The sequence below is a fragment of the Crocuta crocuta genome, unplaced genomic scaffold (genome assembly GCF_008692635.1).
Source record: "Crocuta crocuta isolate KB4526 unplaced genomic scaffold, BGI_CrCroc_1.0 scaffold24, whole genome shotgun sequence".
Lineage (NCBI taxonomy): Eukaryota > Metazoa > Chordata > Mammalia > Carnivora > Hyaenidae > Crocuta > Crocuta crocuta.
In genome coordinates this window covers 10,427,221-10,445,652 of record NW_027530974.1, presented here as the reverse complement: position 1 = coordinate 10,445,652, position 18,432 = coordinate 10,427,221, and the positions used below count along the sequence as shown (strand labels likewise).

The following is an 18,432-nucleotide window of genomic DNA, read 5'->3' as shown; positions in this document are numbered from 1 at the left end:
ATCCCCTCAGCAAGAGAACATGAAGGCCTGAGCTCTAAGGTCCCGTGCAGGGCACGCAAGAGACCAGCAGACTGGCCGAGGCTCAACAGGGAGTTCTGGGAGGTGAGACAACCACAGTGCCCTTGATAAACTCTCTACAGATATCCCAGGGTGCATCGCAGACACTGGAGTGGACTCACGCCACCCACATATCCCTTGCGGACAGAACCCGCACCTACACGCATAGTTAAGATGCCAAAAGCAGAAGCCAGGGCAGACATGACTGCCTGAAAGCCGAACGCACCTCTGAGGCCACACACGGACCCATGAGCAGAGTAAAAGCCCTACTGACTTGAGGTCAACCTCTGATCAGTCTCTGGCTGAACACAAAGCTGGGAGCCAGAAGGGTGACCCTTAGGGAAGCCAGGTTTACAAGTAACAACAAGGAAGCAAACAAACAGCAAAGCTGAACGGACAGCAGCAGCCACACAGTATGGGAGAGACGGCCTTTGCAGATGTATTTCCGGCAAAGAAGTAAACAGAACAACAACAGCAACAACAAAATACACAAGCAACAAGAATCAGAATAGAGTTGCTACAATCTAGTATCTGAAATGTAAAACTTCGACAAAAGACTTGGGAGACAGGAAGAGAAACAGGGAAGTGTGACCTATACGCAGGAAAAAGCAGTCAATGCGAGCAGTCTCTATTGTCCCCAAATGTTGGATTTGACAGATTAAGACTTCAAAGTAGCCATTATATGGGTATACACATTTGAGGGGAAAAAACATAAAGACCTGAAGGAAACCATGTTTAAAGAATTAAAATAAAATATAATAACTCAACAAATAGAGAATCTTGATAAAGAGTTATCAATTATAAAGAAGGGAACCAAATGGAAAATTCTGGAATTGAAAAGTAAGACACATGAAATAAAAAATTTAGCAGAGGGTTCAATGGCAAATTTGAGCTGGCACAAGAAAATAAAAAATCAGTAGAGTTGATGATAGGTCTATGGAAATTAACCAGTTTGAGGCGAAGAAAGAAAAAAAATGAAAGGAAAGTGAAAAGAACCTCATGGCATATGAAATGACCCCATGCTTACCAACATACATGTGATGGGAAAAGAGAAAACGGTGAAAAAGATATTTTAAGAAAACTGGCCTAAAGGTTCCCAAATTTGATTTAAAAAAATAAAAAAATAAAACACTAACCTCCATATCCAACAGGTTCAACTCAAAATAGGTCAAACACAAAGAGATCCACACCTAAATACACAGCACTCAAACTGCTAACAGAGGAATAACTGAAAGCAGCCTCATCATCATGCAGAGAGAAAAACAACATGAAAAACAGCTGACTTCTCATCAGAAACAATGGAGGCCAGAAGGCAGTGGAAGGTCCAGAGCAATCACAGGGGGAAAACACGATCAGCTAGGAATTCTATAGCCAGAAAACTATTTTCCAAAATGAAAAAAGGGGGGGAAGCATTCTATGATTTTTTTAAAAAAGATAACTTGCTGCTGGGAGACCCACCTTATAAAAAGCACTATAGGAAGTCCTTCAGGTAGAATGTAGGGGACACGGACGACTACTCAAATGCACATGAAGAAATGAGGAGTGCCAGAAAAGGTAAATATGTGGGTGGATACAAGACTCTCTTACTTGTTCTCATGTATTGTCCTAAAATGCTTGACAAAAAGGTTAAGCTTGTATGAAGCCATAATTTAACACAGTATGGTTAAATTTATAACATAAAGGGATTTAACGCATCCAACAACAATAGCATAAAGCGGAAAAGAAAGAGACAAACTGGAACAAAGTTACTATGTCTTACCAGGGTCAAGTAATAGTATTCTCAAGCAGACAGGGAGACATTACAACCACTTGGAAAATTACTCAAAAATACAGCCAAAACAACAAATGCAACAGAGAAATAAAAGCTGTACACTAAAACGTATTGATGAGTGAACACAGAAATCATTTTCGATTTACATATATAAGCAGAAGGCAGTGACATAAAAATTGTGCACTAAAAAATACTTTAACACAAAAGAAAGCAGTGATGTACAGAAGAACAAAATTAGGAGGAAATAGAAAAGAAATAAGAGGGGCGCCTGGGTGGCTCAATCGGTTGAGTGTCCAACTCTTGGTTTCAGCACAGGTCATGACCTCACAGTTCTGTGCCGAGAGCATTGAACCTGCTTGGGATTCTCTCTTTCCCTCTCTCTGCCTCTCCCCTGCTCATTCCCTCTCTAAATAAATAAACTCAAAAAATTTTTTAAAAATTTAGAAAATAACAAAATGGCAGACATATATCCAACAATAACTACATTAATGTGAATGGAATAACCATCCACCCCGCCAAAAGACAAATTGCCAGCTGGATGAAAGAGCAATTCCAACGACACACTGTCCACAAAAGAACCCTTAGGTTCAAAGAATCCAAAGGTTCAAAGTAAAAGGGTAAAGAAATAAAGAAAGGTTCAAAGTAAAGGGGTACCATGCAAACAGCAATCCTGAGGGGGCTGGAATCACTGTAATTACATCAGGTAAAACAGATTTTAACAACCAACTTGATGTAAATAACATTCTAGAACACTCCGGCTAGTTGCAGACTGGGCATGGCTGCTTACAATAGTATTCATAATAGGCAAAAATGGAAAACAACCCAAAAGTCCATCAGCTGGTAGGTGGATAAAACAAGGGTGATACACTCATATAAGCAATGCTACCTGAAAGAAAGTAAAGACAAAAGACAAAAGTAAAGACAAAATTGTGCGATCCCATTCTATAAATGTCCAGAAAAGGCAAACATCAAGAGCCCGGAAGCAGATGAGCAGTTACCTGGGAGCATGACTGACCTCTACCAGGCCCGGGAAAACAGTGCAAATGATGAACATGTTCTAGAATTAAAATGTGGTAAAGGTTGCACAACTCAGTAAACTTACTAATTTCACTGAACTGTACACATATAATGGGCGAATTTTATTGCATGCAAATTTATCTTTAAAAAGTTGTAAAAAATATATATATACACATAATCCTGCATTGGATTTAGTAAGGCAATGAACTCGTGTCTGGAGACTGAAGAAAGGAACTCTTTCCGTGAGAACTTAACGAAATGCTGGCTTCACTGAGATGTTACTGTAAATGCAAAGCGCAAATGGCATTAATTCCACCAAACAGAACAGATCGACCTAAACTATCAACCGATAGAAGGCCAAATAATGCACTTAACCCCTCTGACATGCAGTCACACATCTGCTTATACATGGAAATTGAACATCATTTCTATGTTCACTCAACAAATATTTGTACAGCTGCCTGGACTTCCACGTGGCAACCATTATGGTCTCTATGTCTTCAACTACAAATGTCCTGAGAGACAGGGACAGAATTGTGGAACTCCACAACGTGTCCAATCCATCCCAGCAGGGCCTACAGAGGTCTCCACTGAGGCTTCCACAGCGGCCCTTGGTTTTCACTTCACTTCAAGACCACTATAGGCTCCACTTTCCACTTGAGAAAGGAGACATGTTAACATACCCAATCTCGTACCACTTTTGAGCCACACGCCAACACTGACAGGGTCCAAAATAACAAGGCTAATGTTCTCATGTATCTGTGGAGAATCAGCATCGCTTTCAAAAGTATTTCTCAAACTCTTCAAATAGTTACTACAAACTCAACCGAGCCTCACCTTAACGCAGAATATTTAATCTTAAACAAAATAAAGTACAACAAAACCAGAAAATAAAAAATATCTACTCTCATTTCACTATCCCCAAAACCACCAGAAATAAGGCACTGTTCGGAGATTAAAGATAGCGGTGCAGGTAATATTGAGAATTTGGACACTCAGAAATGTAATCGTGTTCTCTGAAACCAAAGTCCTAATTGCAGAGCCTGACGCGTGAATAGCAGGTATCGTGCAGATAATGGGTCCCCGTTGTCAGCACACGACTCTTAAGTGGCGGGCCCGCCTCTCAGGGCCCACTTTTCTGAAGGCACTCCTCTCAAAGACAGCTCGATTTTCCTGAAGAACAATCCTCCACAGAATGCTTGCGGTACCACCCTGGGAATCGTGGCTTACCATACTGTTCTACCATATTGTTCCCACCATATTGTTCTACCGTGAGTTAAATACAGAGGTGACTAAGGGACACAATACAATAGAGAAAGGACAGTGCTCTGACAGAATGGCTCCCAGGCCTTCTGAGTGGAGACCCATGATCCTGGCATCCGAACATCAAAAATAATAAAATCCTCTGTCAAGACCAGCTCAGCCTCTAAGGACCTCCCTCTTCACCTTAGAACCAAATGAATGTGAATCCCCTTTAAAGCAGCCCCTCTCAATTCCCTTAGATATCACTCATACAGTCCTCCAAAGAAAGATGGAACATTCTAACTTATTCTCCAATAGAAAGGGGTTTATAAATAGTCCAATTCCCCTGTATCCCATAGATAGGGTCAGCAAACTGTTCGTGTAAAAGGTTACATAGCCAATATTCTAGGTTTTCTGAGCCATTTACAACTATTGGACTCTATAGCCATAGCAGGAAAGCAGGCAGAGACCTAGGAGTGGGCGTGGCTGAGTTCCACTAACACTGTTTTGTTGAACCCCTGCCTTAGAATAACCACTATGTAAAACTAAAAAGAAAATTATAGATCAACATCACCTTGCCCCCAACCCCTGCCCACTCCCATGCCTTATTCTCAAGGAAGAAACTAAATTCCAGTTATTTGCTCAAAGTTCTATAGTACCCTTTTGTTGGCTTGTTCCTATGCAATAAGATGACTTTCTGAAATAGAGACAGATACACAGAGCCAGCCTCCTTCTTTTACCTTTTATCCTATCACCCTTTTCCTGGATGTCAACAAATTATACTGAGCCTAGGTGGAGGTATTAAACCTTTATACCTTTATTTTTTAAAGCAGTTTTAGGTTCATAGCAGAGATTTCTCATATACTCCTTTCCTCCACACATGCTCAGCCTCCCTTACAATCAACATCTCCCACCAGAGCGACCGACTGGTTACAACTGATGAGCCTACATGGACACATCATCACTCAGAGTCCGCAGTTTACATTAATATTCACACTGGGGGCCGTACGTTCTATAGATGTGAACAAATGTATAATGACCTGTATCTACCATTGCAGTATCATATAGAGTGGTCTCACTGCTCTAAAAGTTCTCTGTAAGGAGGCTGTTTTTAAATTTCAAAGCACTGGGACACCTGGGTGGCTCAGTTGGTTAAGCATCAGACTTCAGCTCAGGTCACGATCTCACAGTTCGTGGGTTTGAGCCCCACATCGGGCTCTGTACTGACAGCCTGGAGCCTGCTTCAGATTCTGTCTCCCTCTTTGTCTGCCCCTCCCTTGCTCATGCTCTGTCTTCTTCTGTCTCTCAAAAATAAATAAATGTTAAGAAAAATTAAAAAATAATAAATAAATAAATATCAAAGTATTATAAGAGTCTCTAGCCTCTGACATACCTTTTATAAATACTCATCCTAGTATAAAAGAAGTCAATTTGGTGATCTTATAATTACCTTAAACACAAACTGCACATGTCAAGCCTAAAAAGTTTCCTGAATTTTCCCTTAAAGTTTCAAGTTCATTGGGAAATCCACTCCAATCAAGTAAAGCAGGCCAACAACAACTTCTATGTGATTTTCTCCCCTTGTCCCTTTGGTCTTTCTGACAAAGTCTCAAAACAACTTATTTTCTCTACCAATCTACGCTTCCTTTCTTTAAAACTCCATCTCAAAATTCCACTTCATTCAGTTTTCACTAAGAAAAAAGTTAACTCCTCCATGAAGTACCTTCTGATTGCTTTATCTCACCCAGATGGTTTTTCCTTCATTCTCCCTTTGAGACTCCCATATTGCATGTTCCACATTAATTTTAAATTATGTATTTGTTGCTTTATATTGCCCTGAAATCTTTTTCATATGTTTGGAGACCTATTATATTAAAAACCCTTAGAAGGCAGGTGTGAGGTTTTATTTCTATGCATAGCACACTGGCATGTTCATGGTTAGAGGAATTAAACGGAAGACTAACAGTCTCCTAACCCAAATCCCTTACAAGAGGTTCTTCCATTTGCCCTACTTCTATGCCACAATCTAGAGGAGTCAGAACATAACTAAAATAGTACGTTTTCTATATTCTTCTGTACCTACTTCAAGAGGAAAAACTACAAAATGTTTTCATCTATATTTTACTTAGAATTTTACTGTTTTCACATTAGTTTCCCCAGATATAGTTTTTAAGCATCTATGTCTGAAATTTCAACTGTTAGGCAGAGACTTCCATTTAAATGCTGCCATTCTTCTTAAAAATAGACATACGAGGGGTGCCTGCATGGCTCAGTCGATTAAGTGTCTGACTCTCAGTTTTGGCTTAGGGCTTGAACTCCTACACTTGGGATTCTCTCTCTGTCCCCCCGCTTCTCTCTGTCCCTCCCTAACATGTGCTAGCCCTGTCTCTCTCAAAACAAAACAATAAATAAATAACTTAAAAAAAAATACTATCCAGTAATTCTACTACTGGGTATTTACCCAAAGAAAATGAAACCGCTAATTCAAAAAGATACACGCACCCCTATGCTGACTGCGGGATTATTTATAACAGCCAAGATATGAAAGCACCCATGTGTCCACTGACAGAAGAATGAAGAAGATACACGGTGTGTCTACCATGGAATATTACTCAGCCACAAAAAAGAATGAAATCTTGCCATTTGTAATAACATGGATGGACGGAGAAGGTATTATGCGAAGTGAAACTAGGCAGAGAAAGACAAACTCTGTAAGATTTCACTTATATAGGAATCTAAAAACAAAACAACAAAAAGCAGAAATAGATCCATAAATACAGAGAACTGGTGGTTGCCAGAGGGGAGATGGGTTGGGGGATGGGCAAAACAGGTGAAGAGGATTAAGAGGTAAAAACGTCTAGTTATAAAATAAGTAAGTCATGGAGATGCAAAATACCCACAGACAAAATGCATGAAAACACATAAGGAATATAGTCAATAATATTGTAATAATGTTGGATGGTGACAGATGGTGACCACAGTTATCATGGTGAGCAGGGAGTCAGGTATAGAATTGTCACATTGCTATGCTGAACACCTGAAACTAATATAATATCGTATGTCAAGTGTATTTCATAATAAATCTTTTAAATAAGTATCAAAAATAAATAAATACTACCATTTTCCCCTTTTAAGCAAGGTATCTCTACTTTCAACTATATATTACTAAGTAAATACATAAGCCAACTTCTTTGATGGAACTATTCTTTCTTGAAGAGCCTGGACATTCCTTTCTTCCTAACAGCAAGTCCAGCTGAGAGTAATAAATACATAACCAACTCTGAAATGAATTTCAACAACTAACGACTTAGAGAGGGAAAACCAACGTCCTTCAAATTCTGACCTTCTGAGTAACCTTGGCCCCATGTGCTGTGCTTGACAAACTTTACTTTGCAATTGGGAGGGGGCGCATTTGCAAGCTCTTAGTAATCAGGAAAACTCTCCTAACAGCATTAGCAACTATAAGCATGACAGGCAAGAGCAAAGGCAGTGGAGACCTCCAGGCTGTGGGACCCTCAGCAACCAGCAACCTCTCTGCCTCATCCCCATGGCTATATAATAGGGGCATTATTAGCATCTGTCTCACTTGGGTGTAAGGATTACATGAGCAAAGATATTAAAAGCATGTTGAAAAAAACCTAGCATACAGACCTTTTTATCGTAAAGATGATGTATAACACAACATGCCTATTGCCACAAGTCCACAACAAACCATAACTATGGGAAGCAGTAGGACTTTAAAAAAATAAAATTCTCAAGCCCACTCCACAAACATCTCAAATAGCATACAAATAAGCTGCTCAAAGCCAACTCACTTCAGTGTCTCTGGTTGACTTTCTCATCTATAAAATGAGGGAGATGAATTGATGCTAAAGAGTGCTGTTAAAATGTTTTAAAATAATAAATATAGGACTGAAAAAATAAGGCATTTAATTTACTCACAGAATATGTGTTCAGATAACACAAGAACCAACTTTGTTCCAGACTTGTTCAAATGACATGGCATTCTAAATGTAGAGCTCAACAATGTATGTGTATAATGGAAGAATTTTATACGCATTATGCATTTTCCTCTTCTACGATAAGATAAAATTACACCTCATCAGAACGTATTTTGTGCAAAGATGTTCTAAAATAAAATCATTACCCTGATTAATCTTATTATTACATCTTGTATTTGCTTTTAAAAAGAAAAAAGCATTTGGTGAATGTTAAGCATTCCAAAAGCATCAAACGAGCTCTTCATATGAGCTGCAAAGTAATTATCGGAAAACAAATGGGAGGCTTGCTATATGAAACCTAGGATTTTTATCCTAGTCAAAGGACGGCTACTTACGTGGTAGCTGCTAATAACTTCAATCCTTTTCTTACCTTTAACATCAAAAACTATAGGCGAAGTTATTTAGTTATTTCCTTTCTAGCTGTAGTCCTATACAGAATTGTTTTCAATAAACCATGGGTTGTTTACCCTGCAAGATTTCAGACTTCTCAAATCTTAAGACCGTCTACACAGAAATGCTGACTTGACATTCAAATATTTAAAAAAAGATGCATACATGGTTGGAATTCCATCTCAAAATCATCAGAATTCAATTTATTCTACTTATAAGCTCAACAAGACCATCCCCACATAACAGGGAAACGAAAGACAGATGATTTACCAAACAGTCCCTGGAGGGGGTCCACACACTGACAGCCAATGAAAATAACCACATTCATCGGATTACTCCTGAAAACCCCCAGGGTCCTGGACATCCCCACAGGTGGGGAGCACAGGGGACAGAGCGAGTGATGCTATGTCACAACCTAAACACAAGTGAGGACTGCAGGCTGTCACATCCATCGGAACAGGATGACGAGCACTTTTAAATGCGCTCATAACACAGACAAACTGAGGAGGCAACACACTGGCTACGAGTTTTCCTTCCCATATTCTTTCCTAAGTGATGTCTCTCCTCCACGCCCCAAGCCCTAGACACTGAGGACAATAAGACCTATCGGTAATGAACACTGAGCTTCTGGGTTTCCTCTGTTGGCAAAGCAAATGCAACCCAAGAGTTTGGCAGAAACCGGTTTCCTATAAAACTACAACTCAGTACTGAGTGTTTACCTGGTGCCAGGCATTGGGCTAAATGTTGCCGTATTATCTAATCTTCACGCATTATCCAACACTTGCGGCTTGCCCAAGGCCACACAGCTAGCCAGCAATAACATGAGACCCAACTCTTCACCATTATATCAATGAAATGTACCAAAGAGATAAACTTTAGGAATCCTATGGCACAAACTCACATAACACAAAAGTTAATAATAAGCACTTGGTTCAGGTGATTAAAGTTTTATATTCTAACAGGTTTCTTAATCAAGGCTACGAGAAGAAGCATTTGCTAATCAAGGTTCAGAAGCATAAACAAATTTCCAGAGTACAAATCATCTTTAACCCTCTAGCTTGCGAATAAGCTAGTGCAAATACACTTTTGTTGATCACAGACGGATGACTAGAACAGTCTATTTTGACACGTAGAGTTATAGCCCGCTAAGACAACAGATCTACAGGAGAATAAATTATGATGCAGTATCAGAAATGGAGAAGGGTACCTGTAATGGGGGCCCCCCTGTACTTTGGGGAGTGAGATGGAAGGGATAGAAGAGGGGAGAAGGGGAGAGAAGGGGAGAGAAGAGGGGAGAAGGGGGGAGAAGGGGGGAGAAGGGGGGAGAAGGGGGGAAAGCTCAAAGATGAAGAGGAATCTTCCGGCAGAGACATCTCCCACATGAGGAAAGAAAACAGTGGAAATGGGAGGGGAAAAGAAATACTTCGCAGAAAGAAGAGCGAGCCCAGAATCGCTGGGTCTGCAGGCTGAGCTCCTGAAATTATTCTTCAGATTACACAGGAAAATGAGAAGGCCAAACCATGTTGGAGCCAAACCCAGGACTCTGGGCCTCATCTTACAAGGAGCTGATGGGCATCCACAGACCCCATGGGTGGACCTCACCCTCTGCTTCTCATGTCATAATAAAGCCAGGCATTTAGACCCAAGTGCACTCAACCAATAAAAATGAGAAGCAGCCACCCCAAGATTCCCAAAATATGTTTTGCAGAAGGTTAATAAAACTCACCTTTTTGCAAAAGGTTAACACTTGGCTATTTTCTACTCTGACTTCCAATCTTCAACTAGATCAGTCTTTGAAACCCTAGGCTCAAATTCAACTAAAATAGGTAACGCCTATTTTCTTTCTTCCCCCAAGTTTTGAAACACATTCAAAGCATTGACTGGTACGGTAGGAAAACAGCCCTTTCTCTTAGGAGGACTGACCTAGAATCCCAGCAGGTCCCCGTTTACTCCATCAGGGTTACCTGAGTCCAAGCAATGACCTGGGGGGACAGGGGACATGGGGGATCAGAAGGGAATGGTTGCGGTAGAAGGTGATCACGAGTGGGAGTTCCAGCCCGGGAGTCCTTCTCCAGGGAACCTAGGACAACATACAAAGCCTTTCGTCTGAACACCCAAGTGTTTCCCTCATGCTCTTCAGAAGTTCTTATTCAGCCTCATGAGGAGATGTCCTTTTAAACTCTACCCACCTGATCCGTGCAGACAGGCACAACCACAGAGGTTCTATCTGGTGTATAGGGTCGAGGATGGAGGCACCAGGATTCAACAAACCCCTCCTACAACCTGTACGGATTCCCCATCAGTTCTAACTCTGGTTCAGTTTTGCCCCAAATTCATGTCTTCCCTTTTTTTAAAATATTTTTTAACATTTATTCATTTTTGAGAGACAGAGCATGAGCGGGGGAGGGGCAGAGAGAGAGGGAGACACCGAATCTGAAACAGGCTCCAGGCTCTGAGCGGTCAGCATAGAGCCCGATGCAGGACTTGAACCCACGGACCGTGAGATCATGACCTGAGCCGAAGTCGGACACTTAACTGACTGAGCCACCCAGGGGCCCCCTCCTGTCTTGCCCTTAACACATGAGTTCTTTTCCCACTTGTCCACTAAAGAACCTTAACATAGAACAAGTGTAAATTCCACCTCTCACAGGACCGTAGCATAGATGTGCCTAATTTTAATCCGTACAAATTTTGAATACTCTATGATAGATTATACTTGCAAATATTTTTATACATGAACACACAAGCATACGTTTGTAGAGTTTCCCCCGAATAAAATTTACATTCCAGAAAGCTGTACTAAGTTTACCCTCCGGCTTTGTATACCCATTGGACCATCTAAGACCAGTTGAACTGAGAATAAACCAAAGAAAAATTATATGTCAAGAGTTAAAATGGCCACGGAAGCATAATAAACATATAATCTGAGTTCAAGCATAAATCTTTTTATTACTGACTTAATTACCAAACATGAGACAAATACTTCACAGACTATTTTCCAAGGAAGCCTAAAATGAAGAAATGCACTTAAAGCAGTGTGAGCAAACTGGGCTGTGACTCGCTTTCTGGTCTTCTGATTTCCTCTCTCCCTATTGCATAGCTAACTTACACAACGCATCTTCTGTCAATCAAAGCAGTGGGTGACAGGGAAAGCAAAACAAACAGTATATTTCAACTGTCACAGCGAGGTACAAAATAAATGCTAAAAAATTCATTTTTCATCACTAATATTTACCGGCTTACTTTTTTCGTTTTTTAAACACCAGCAAAATGAATTTATCCAGTAATAGCAGAGGAATTACAATTCAGGACATACCTGCTTACTATAACCCCCAAACGGTGCCTGGGGATACAGTCCTCACATACATGTTGGAAGGGAAGTAGAAACTCTGAAAGTGTTCTTTCTTAGCACCTTCTTGCCTCTGTGCCTTTGTTTCCTCGGGTTTCCCCACCCAGAACAGCCTCACCCTCATCCTTGCCTGCTGAGTAAGCTCACTGGCTCAGATACACCCCTTCCACGCAGCGATGCCCACGCCCCCAGTCAGTCCACCCCACCCCCGCCCCAGGCCTGGCTACCCTGCAGGTCTCACCACTTGGCTAATCTACTTTGATCTACTCTTCGGGGCCTGAGAGCTCATTACTGCCTCAGTGGAGCAACTTGCTCAATTCTCACTGATGGGCCAGACCTCAATTTAGTTCAAGTTCTCTTTGAAAACTTTAAAATCCTCTTCATTTCAGAAAACAAGGAAGCTTTCCTATTCCAAGTTTTAGGTCTACATACTAAGTTTCGACTCATGAGGTGCCTGGGTGGCTCAGTCAGTTACGCGCCTGACTTCAGCCCAGGTGGTGATCTCTTGGTCCATGAGTTCAAGCCCTGCATTGGGCTGTCTGCTGCCAGCACAGAGCCTGCTTCCGATCCTCTTCCCCCTCCACCTCTCGGCCCCTCCCCAGCTTGCGCACATGCACACTCACTCTCTTTCAAAAATAAACATTTAGGGGTGCCTGGGTGGCTCAGTCAGTTGAGCATCTGAATTGGGCTCAGGTCATGATCTCGCAGTTCATGAGTTCGAGCCCCGCATCAGGCTCTATGCTGACAGCTCAGAGCCTCAAGCCTGCTTTGGATTCTGTGTCTCCCTCTCTCTCTGCCCCTTCCCCATTCATGCTCGGTCTCTCAATCTCTCTCAAAGAAAAACATTAAAAAAAAAACAAACCTCAAAACTAAATGTTTAAAAATTAATTAAGACTCAGATTCAGTGGACCCTCAGGATCTGATTTCTAATTCCCCTCTTCCAATCTCCTACCCTCTCCCACCCCTTTGGCCCCTGAACAGAACCTACTTCAGATGGTTCCTTTGGTTCTCTTTTCTTCCTACCCTGCCCGGTGCCAAACTGCCCCGCCCCCACATCAGGGCACAGTAGGATGCCCCCACTCTGGGGAAGCTCCATACCTCTGCTCTTCCCTCACCACGCTGGTGCAGGTATGTGTTCACCATCTCCTCCCCTCAACTCCACCCTTCTTTCGGGGGTCTACATTTGAGTATCATTTTGTCCCTACCTCCTAAAAAAGTGGCACTTGAAGGCATTGGACAACTATCTATTGGGCTGTATGTTTGGTGCAAAAAAGAAAACAGTCTGTGGCCTGAGATCGGCATTTCTCTGGACAGCCATGGGATCTAGAACGTGATAAAGGGCAAGCACGCCTCATTTTACTGGGCTCTACTTTACTGCACTCTGCAGATCACGTCTTTTGCAAACTGAAGGAGGTTTGTGGCGATGCTGTGTTTAACTGGACGTTTTGTGTCTCTGTGTCACGTTTCGGTGATTCTCACAACATTTCGAGCTTTTTCATTATCGTTATTGTACCTGTCAAGGGGTCACAACTCGTTGAAAGCCCCGGATGAGAACTAGCATTTTTAGCAACAAAGGATGTTCTAATTGACGCATGTACATTTTTTAAGACCGGGCTCTTGCAAAATCCATCGACCACGGCAGAGCATAAACGTAACGTTTACACTAACTGGCACACCAGACAGTTCACTGGACTCGCTTTACCGCGATGTTCGCTTTATTGCAGTCAGCTGGAACAGAACCCACAGTAACTCCAAGGTATGCCTGTATATATGAAATAATGAAAAAAACGTTTACTATTTATGACCTAATGAATAATACTTTGAGATCAATCATGCGTTCCTGTCGACAAATATCAGGGCTCCTATCAGCGGCCAGGACCGGTGTGGGCCTACGGTTCCTTTAGCCCCCAGGCGGGATCATAAAGGCTGGGCCCAAGACTCCAAATGCCCACATCAGCTGGCACCCAGGGGTGGGAAGGCTCTGCCTACAGCAGTAAATGGGAGAAAGCATCTACTTTTTAGGAGCTCAGATGCTGGCAAGAAAGACAGGCAAATACATGGTCTATTTTCTACATTTTCTAAGGAACTCTGAAAACTCAGACTTAGACGCATAAGACTTAATGTTCTCCATCTAAAGCCTCACCTCATTAAACACTGGTGCTAGAGTCATCAATTTGAACTTGGTCCGAGGCAGCCAACTCTGCCAGCAGGGAGCCCCAGCACCCTTTTCGGCGGGAAATCAGCGCTGTTGCAGATTCAAGGAGGCCACAAAACTGACCACATTTCCAATTACACCTCGCAGTGACCGGCCAAACTTATTTCCCAAAGACACATTCTAAATTAATTGGTTTGATCTTTATTTTTTACCTGGCGTGTGCCTGAGAATTTTTTTTTTTTTTTTTTTTTGCCTGTAATAGTAAATACTTTGTAAGATACTGGACTCAGTTGGGGAGTATTATTTGCTCTGATGGTTCTTTGCTTAGCCTTGCTAGACCCTCCCCTACTAAAATTGAATATAAAAGGTAACTGCTCTTCCCAGTTGATATAACACACTAGAACAACATACGGTTTGAAGACAATAAGCTAAAATAAACTCACCTTCCTAACATTAAAATCTCTCTTCAGTTAAGGGGAAACTCGCATTTTTTCACCTTTGTATGAAATATACATAATGTACGTAATTTTGAACCACTGCCTCCTCATGGAAAAACAGGTCAGGCAAGTAATGGTCTGAGTTAATGTCCACCACTACCCTCTTCACTTGTAGATCATCTAATGTACAGAACAGCACAGAGATAAATCTCAAAAGCGGTGTGGGGAGGGGTACAAAATTCACATTCATCTGGTTGGCAAAGAACATCCGACTCTTCCGTTCAGATTCCGCGAAGCAAACGCGGTCCCTGTTAAGAGGAAGTAAATCACTTTCATCCCCACACTGATGGCTGGGAAGGCATTGTCATTCTGTCAAATCGGATGAATTCATTCAACAAAATATTTATGAAGCATTTCCTAAGAGTCAGGAATTGCACGGGAAAAGTGGACATGAACACGAGAAATGGCGCCTTCCTGGCACTCACCACGGGGCAGGGCTGACACCCAGCCATCTGCCATTTCTGTTCCCCAAGAAATATTTTATCATAAGATTTATTGGGAACCATCCCTCTATTTAATGCCGAGCCTTACCTCTTAGATTTCTAGGATGAATCTGTTTAGTTCGAGGCATCTTCTTTGATTCAGGGGCCCCTTTTTCTTCTTAGAAACTGTAGGAAGTGCAGGTCACAAAAAGGTAGTGCCATAAACTCAACATCCATCAATTAATCCATGTGCTGAAAACGGGGGGAAAAAATCACATTTTACTACCTTCAAAGGAGAAAAACATTTCTAAAGCTATGGCTGAGTTAGCACTAACCTAACCTCAACAAAAGATAACCAAGCTGGAGACATCTGCATAGGATCACTTACTAACTTGTAATTAACCATAGGACATCTCATTTTGCTACTCTATCTGGGCTTTCTTTTTTTTTTTTAATGTTTTATTTATTGCTAGGAGAGAGAGAGAGAGCATGAGCAGGGGAGGGTCAGAGAGAGAGGGAGACACAGACTCTGAAACAGGCTCCAGGCTCTGAGCTGGCAGTCAGCACAGAGCCCAACGCGGGGCTCGAACCCACGAACCGCGAGATCATGACCCAAGCGAAAGTCGGACGCTTAACCGACTAAGCCACCCAGACGCCCCTATCTGGGCTTTCTCATAAAGGAAACAGAAAATCACTGTACCTTATCAGAGAAGAGTAAAAAAGATTCACTCAAGTAGGTTTTAAAGTAACATCAGAGGGTACAATTAAAGCGTAGCATCATGTTATAAAAGGGTTATGTCGTTTATAATACTTCTGCTTGTCCATAAGCTCTTTGGTAACAAGGACCATGTCTCATTCATCTTGTTCTGCTGAATTAATTCAGTTAAAATATGTGGTTGCTACCAGAGCTGCCCTCCCCCATTACTCCAGCTTTCTGTTTGAGGCTTGTCACAGGGCTGTACTTTCTGCCTCCCCACATTTAGCTACAATGTGTAACCAGTTCTCACAGGCTAATGGCCTGTGAGTGGAGGAGACACACACTGCATCCAGTTACCAAAGCAAAATCCTCCAGCACTCTCTGTTCCCTGGGCTGTGGGACAGGCACTGTTCAGAGAGTAATGCAACACAGAGCTGAGGTCTTACTAATCCAAGGTGATCACAGAGCACACACAAGAAAGAGACCTTTTGTTGTTTTAAGTGGCTGAGGTTTGGGAGTTATTTGTTACTGCAGCATAACCTAGTCTGTCCTGACTTCTATGTTTTGATGGCAGTGATCGGAAATCCAATATGCCAAAATGGTAATAATCCCAAATCTGATTATCTCTCTTCCCAAATCGGCCACCTCTCTCTCATCCGCCCCAAGATCCTCAAGAATCCTAACGCTAAAACTTGAGTTTTCATTTCCTGGAATAATGCTGATAAGCAAAGCCCAAGGCAATGATAATAAACATGAAATTATGTTTAATCACTAAGCAGACACAAAGAATGGAATGGGAATGCTCTGTTTAAAACCTATTATATCAAGTACTGTAGAAAAACAAAAGAATACTTACTAAGCACCTGCGGGGTGCCTATGTACTTTCTACACATTACCTAATCCAATCTTAATAACTCGTAAGATAGCTATCATTTATCTACTGTATAGACACGAAGAGAGAAGAAGGGTTGACTAACCTGCCCATTGTCAGCAACAAAAAAATGTGGTACCATGTGACTCAGTTACTCTCCACGGAGATCATACCTAGTCTGTGGTTTTATTCAACAGGCTGTAGGGCACAGGTCATGACTACATAGTTTGCTGTCAAACCAGACTGGGTTCAAAGCCAGGCTTTACCCTTTACTGTGTGGCCTTGTTCAAGGTACTTAACCTCTCTGAAGATCAGATTCCCCAACACTAAAACTAGGAAATAGTATCCACCCTGTAGGGTGATTATAAGGTCTAAGCTAAACAATGTTGATGCTTTGCCCACTGCCTGGCACACAAAAACACTCAAATACTAATACTCCTTAAGAAAGCCTATGTGGGGAAGACTAGATCTAATATCCCTATACAAGGTTTTGTAAATTTATTATTTCATTACAGCAGAGAAAAAACAGAAGTAAAAAAGGCTACAATTAACTTCACTTATTTTACCCTTGATAAGGCTATGTGCGGATGCTGCACAAAATTATTTGCAATTTTTTTAACTGCATGGGGAAGAATACGAAATATGATGGCCAAATACCATTACGGTGCTAAATGATCTATAAAAGATATGGTTCTTCAACAATCTGCATTAAATACATCCACCATCCGATTCACAAAGCTTGATTCAATAGAGAATTCGGAGACATTAGGGCCAAACTGCATGAACGCTTAACTAAAAGCTTTTAAATGGTCACGATATCTGAAGTTCTTAAAGCGCGAACTCCGAATGTAATACAATCACGTGACCCCGTATCAGAAGCCTAAATATAAAATATGCAAATTCCCAATCAGTAACCGCTCCTGGCTTACCCGGTTCCCTACCTACCCACTGTCCCTGGCTGTCCATCCCATGTTTAGACCCTTGAGGGGGGAAGTGAGTATAGGGAAAGACAGCGGCACTGGAGCGACTAGGACGAGTAATAATCCGTTCTTTTGCAGGAAAAAAATAAATACTACACGGAGCAAAAACATGACAGGATCAAAAAACGTAAAGACAGTTGCAAGGAGAAAAAACATGAATGAATGTGGAGGGCGGAGCCTGGGAAAACCCCTCTGCAACGCTGCACTGAACAAAGCGCTTTGCATGCCAGGAGGAGGGGGAATGGAAGTGCCAGCTCTGGAAGGAGCCGGGAGTGGATGCGGGGAGGANTGAGGCGACCGCGGCAGCCCTGAGACTCCTCCTCGCCGCCGGCTCCCCCACCGCCCCCTCCCCTCTCCAGCAGCAACTCCTTCCCCAGCCCGACCCCAGAGCGAGCCTGAGCCGACCCGCGCCCAAACCCACCGCCCACTTCCCAACTGCTGCAGGCGCGTACTCCCAACCCGGAAAGAAACTACCCAGGTGGCTGGGAGTAAACAGGCACTTGGAGCAAAGAACGAAAGGAAAAGAAAGCCACAAAGCCGGGAGGTTGGGAAGCCGAGGCCTGGTCTCCCTCACCCCCCCCACACCCTCTTGCAAAATGCGTCTGCGGCTGGAACGTGGGGTGGGGAGGCTGGGTCCCTCGTACCTGCTCGCCTCCCAGGACCGCAGCTCGGGCCGCTCGCGCGCGGCGAGGGCGCCCAGAAGTGGCAAGTGTCTCCCGCACGCAGCNGGAAAGTCATTGTGAAACTTGAAACTCATTAACTCTGAAAAACAACTTAAAAAAAAAACAGGGAGGGGGGCGGGGTGTTGGTTTGGAGGGTGGAAGGGGACATATTATTAACCCCGAACTGAAACCACTTCTTGGTGGCGGATGTTCTATTAAAAGACTGAGGGAAGCCAAGGTTATTCCAGAGGCCGCTCCAAAGCCGGCTGGTGGTTCCCAGCGCCCCGGCTGCCAGCGCGGTTAACCCTTGCCTGTCCGCCT

At 42.5% G+C, this 18,432-nt stretch overlaps 1 protein-coding gene across 1 annotated transcript in view; it reads right to left on the bottom strand.

Annotated features, from left to right (window-relative positions):
- Positions 1 to 18,176, bottom strand: part of HIVEP1 (HIVEP zinc finger 1) — a gene marked incomplete at its 3' end in the record, with an annotated part of 157,454 nt that extends 139,278 nt beyond the window's left edge. Inside the window, exons 1-2 of the mRNA XM_077769980.1 lie at positions 18,094 to 18,176; positions 15,011 to 15,153 (exon numbers count right to left, since the gene is read on the bottom strand). Coding sequence (XP_077626106.1) covers positions 15,011 to 15,050 — 40 coding nt within the window. The remainder of the gene's footprint in view (positions 1 to 15,010; positions 15,154 to 18,093) is intronic.
- Positions 18,177 to 18,432: the final 256 nt, after the last annotated feature.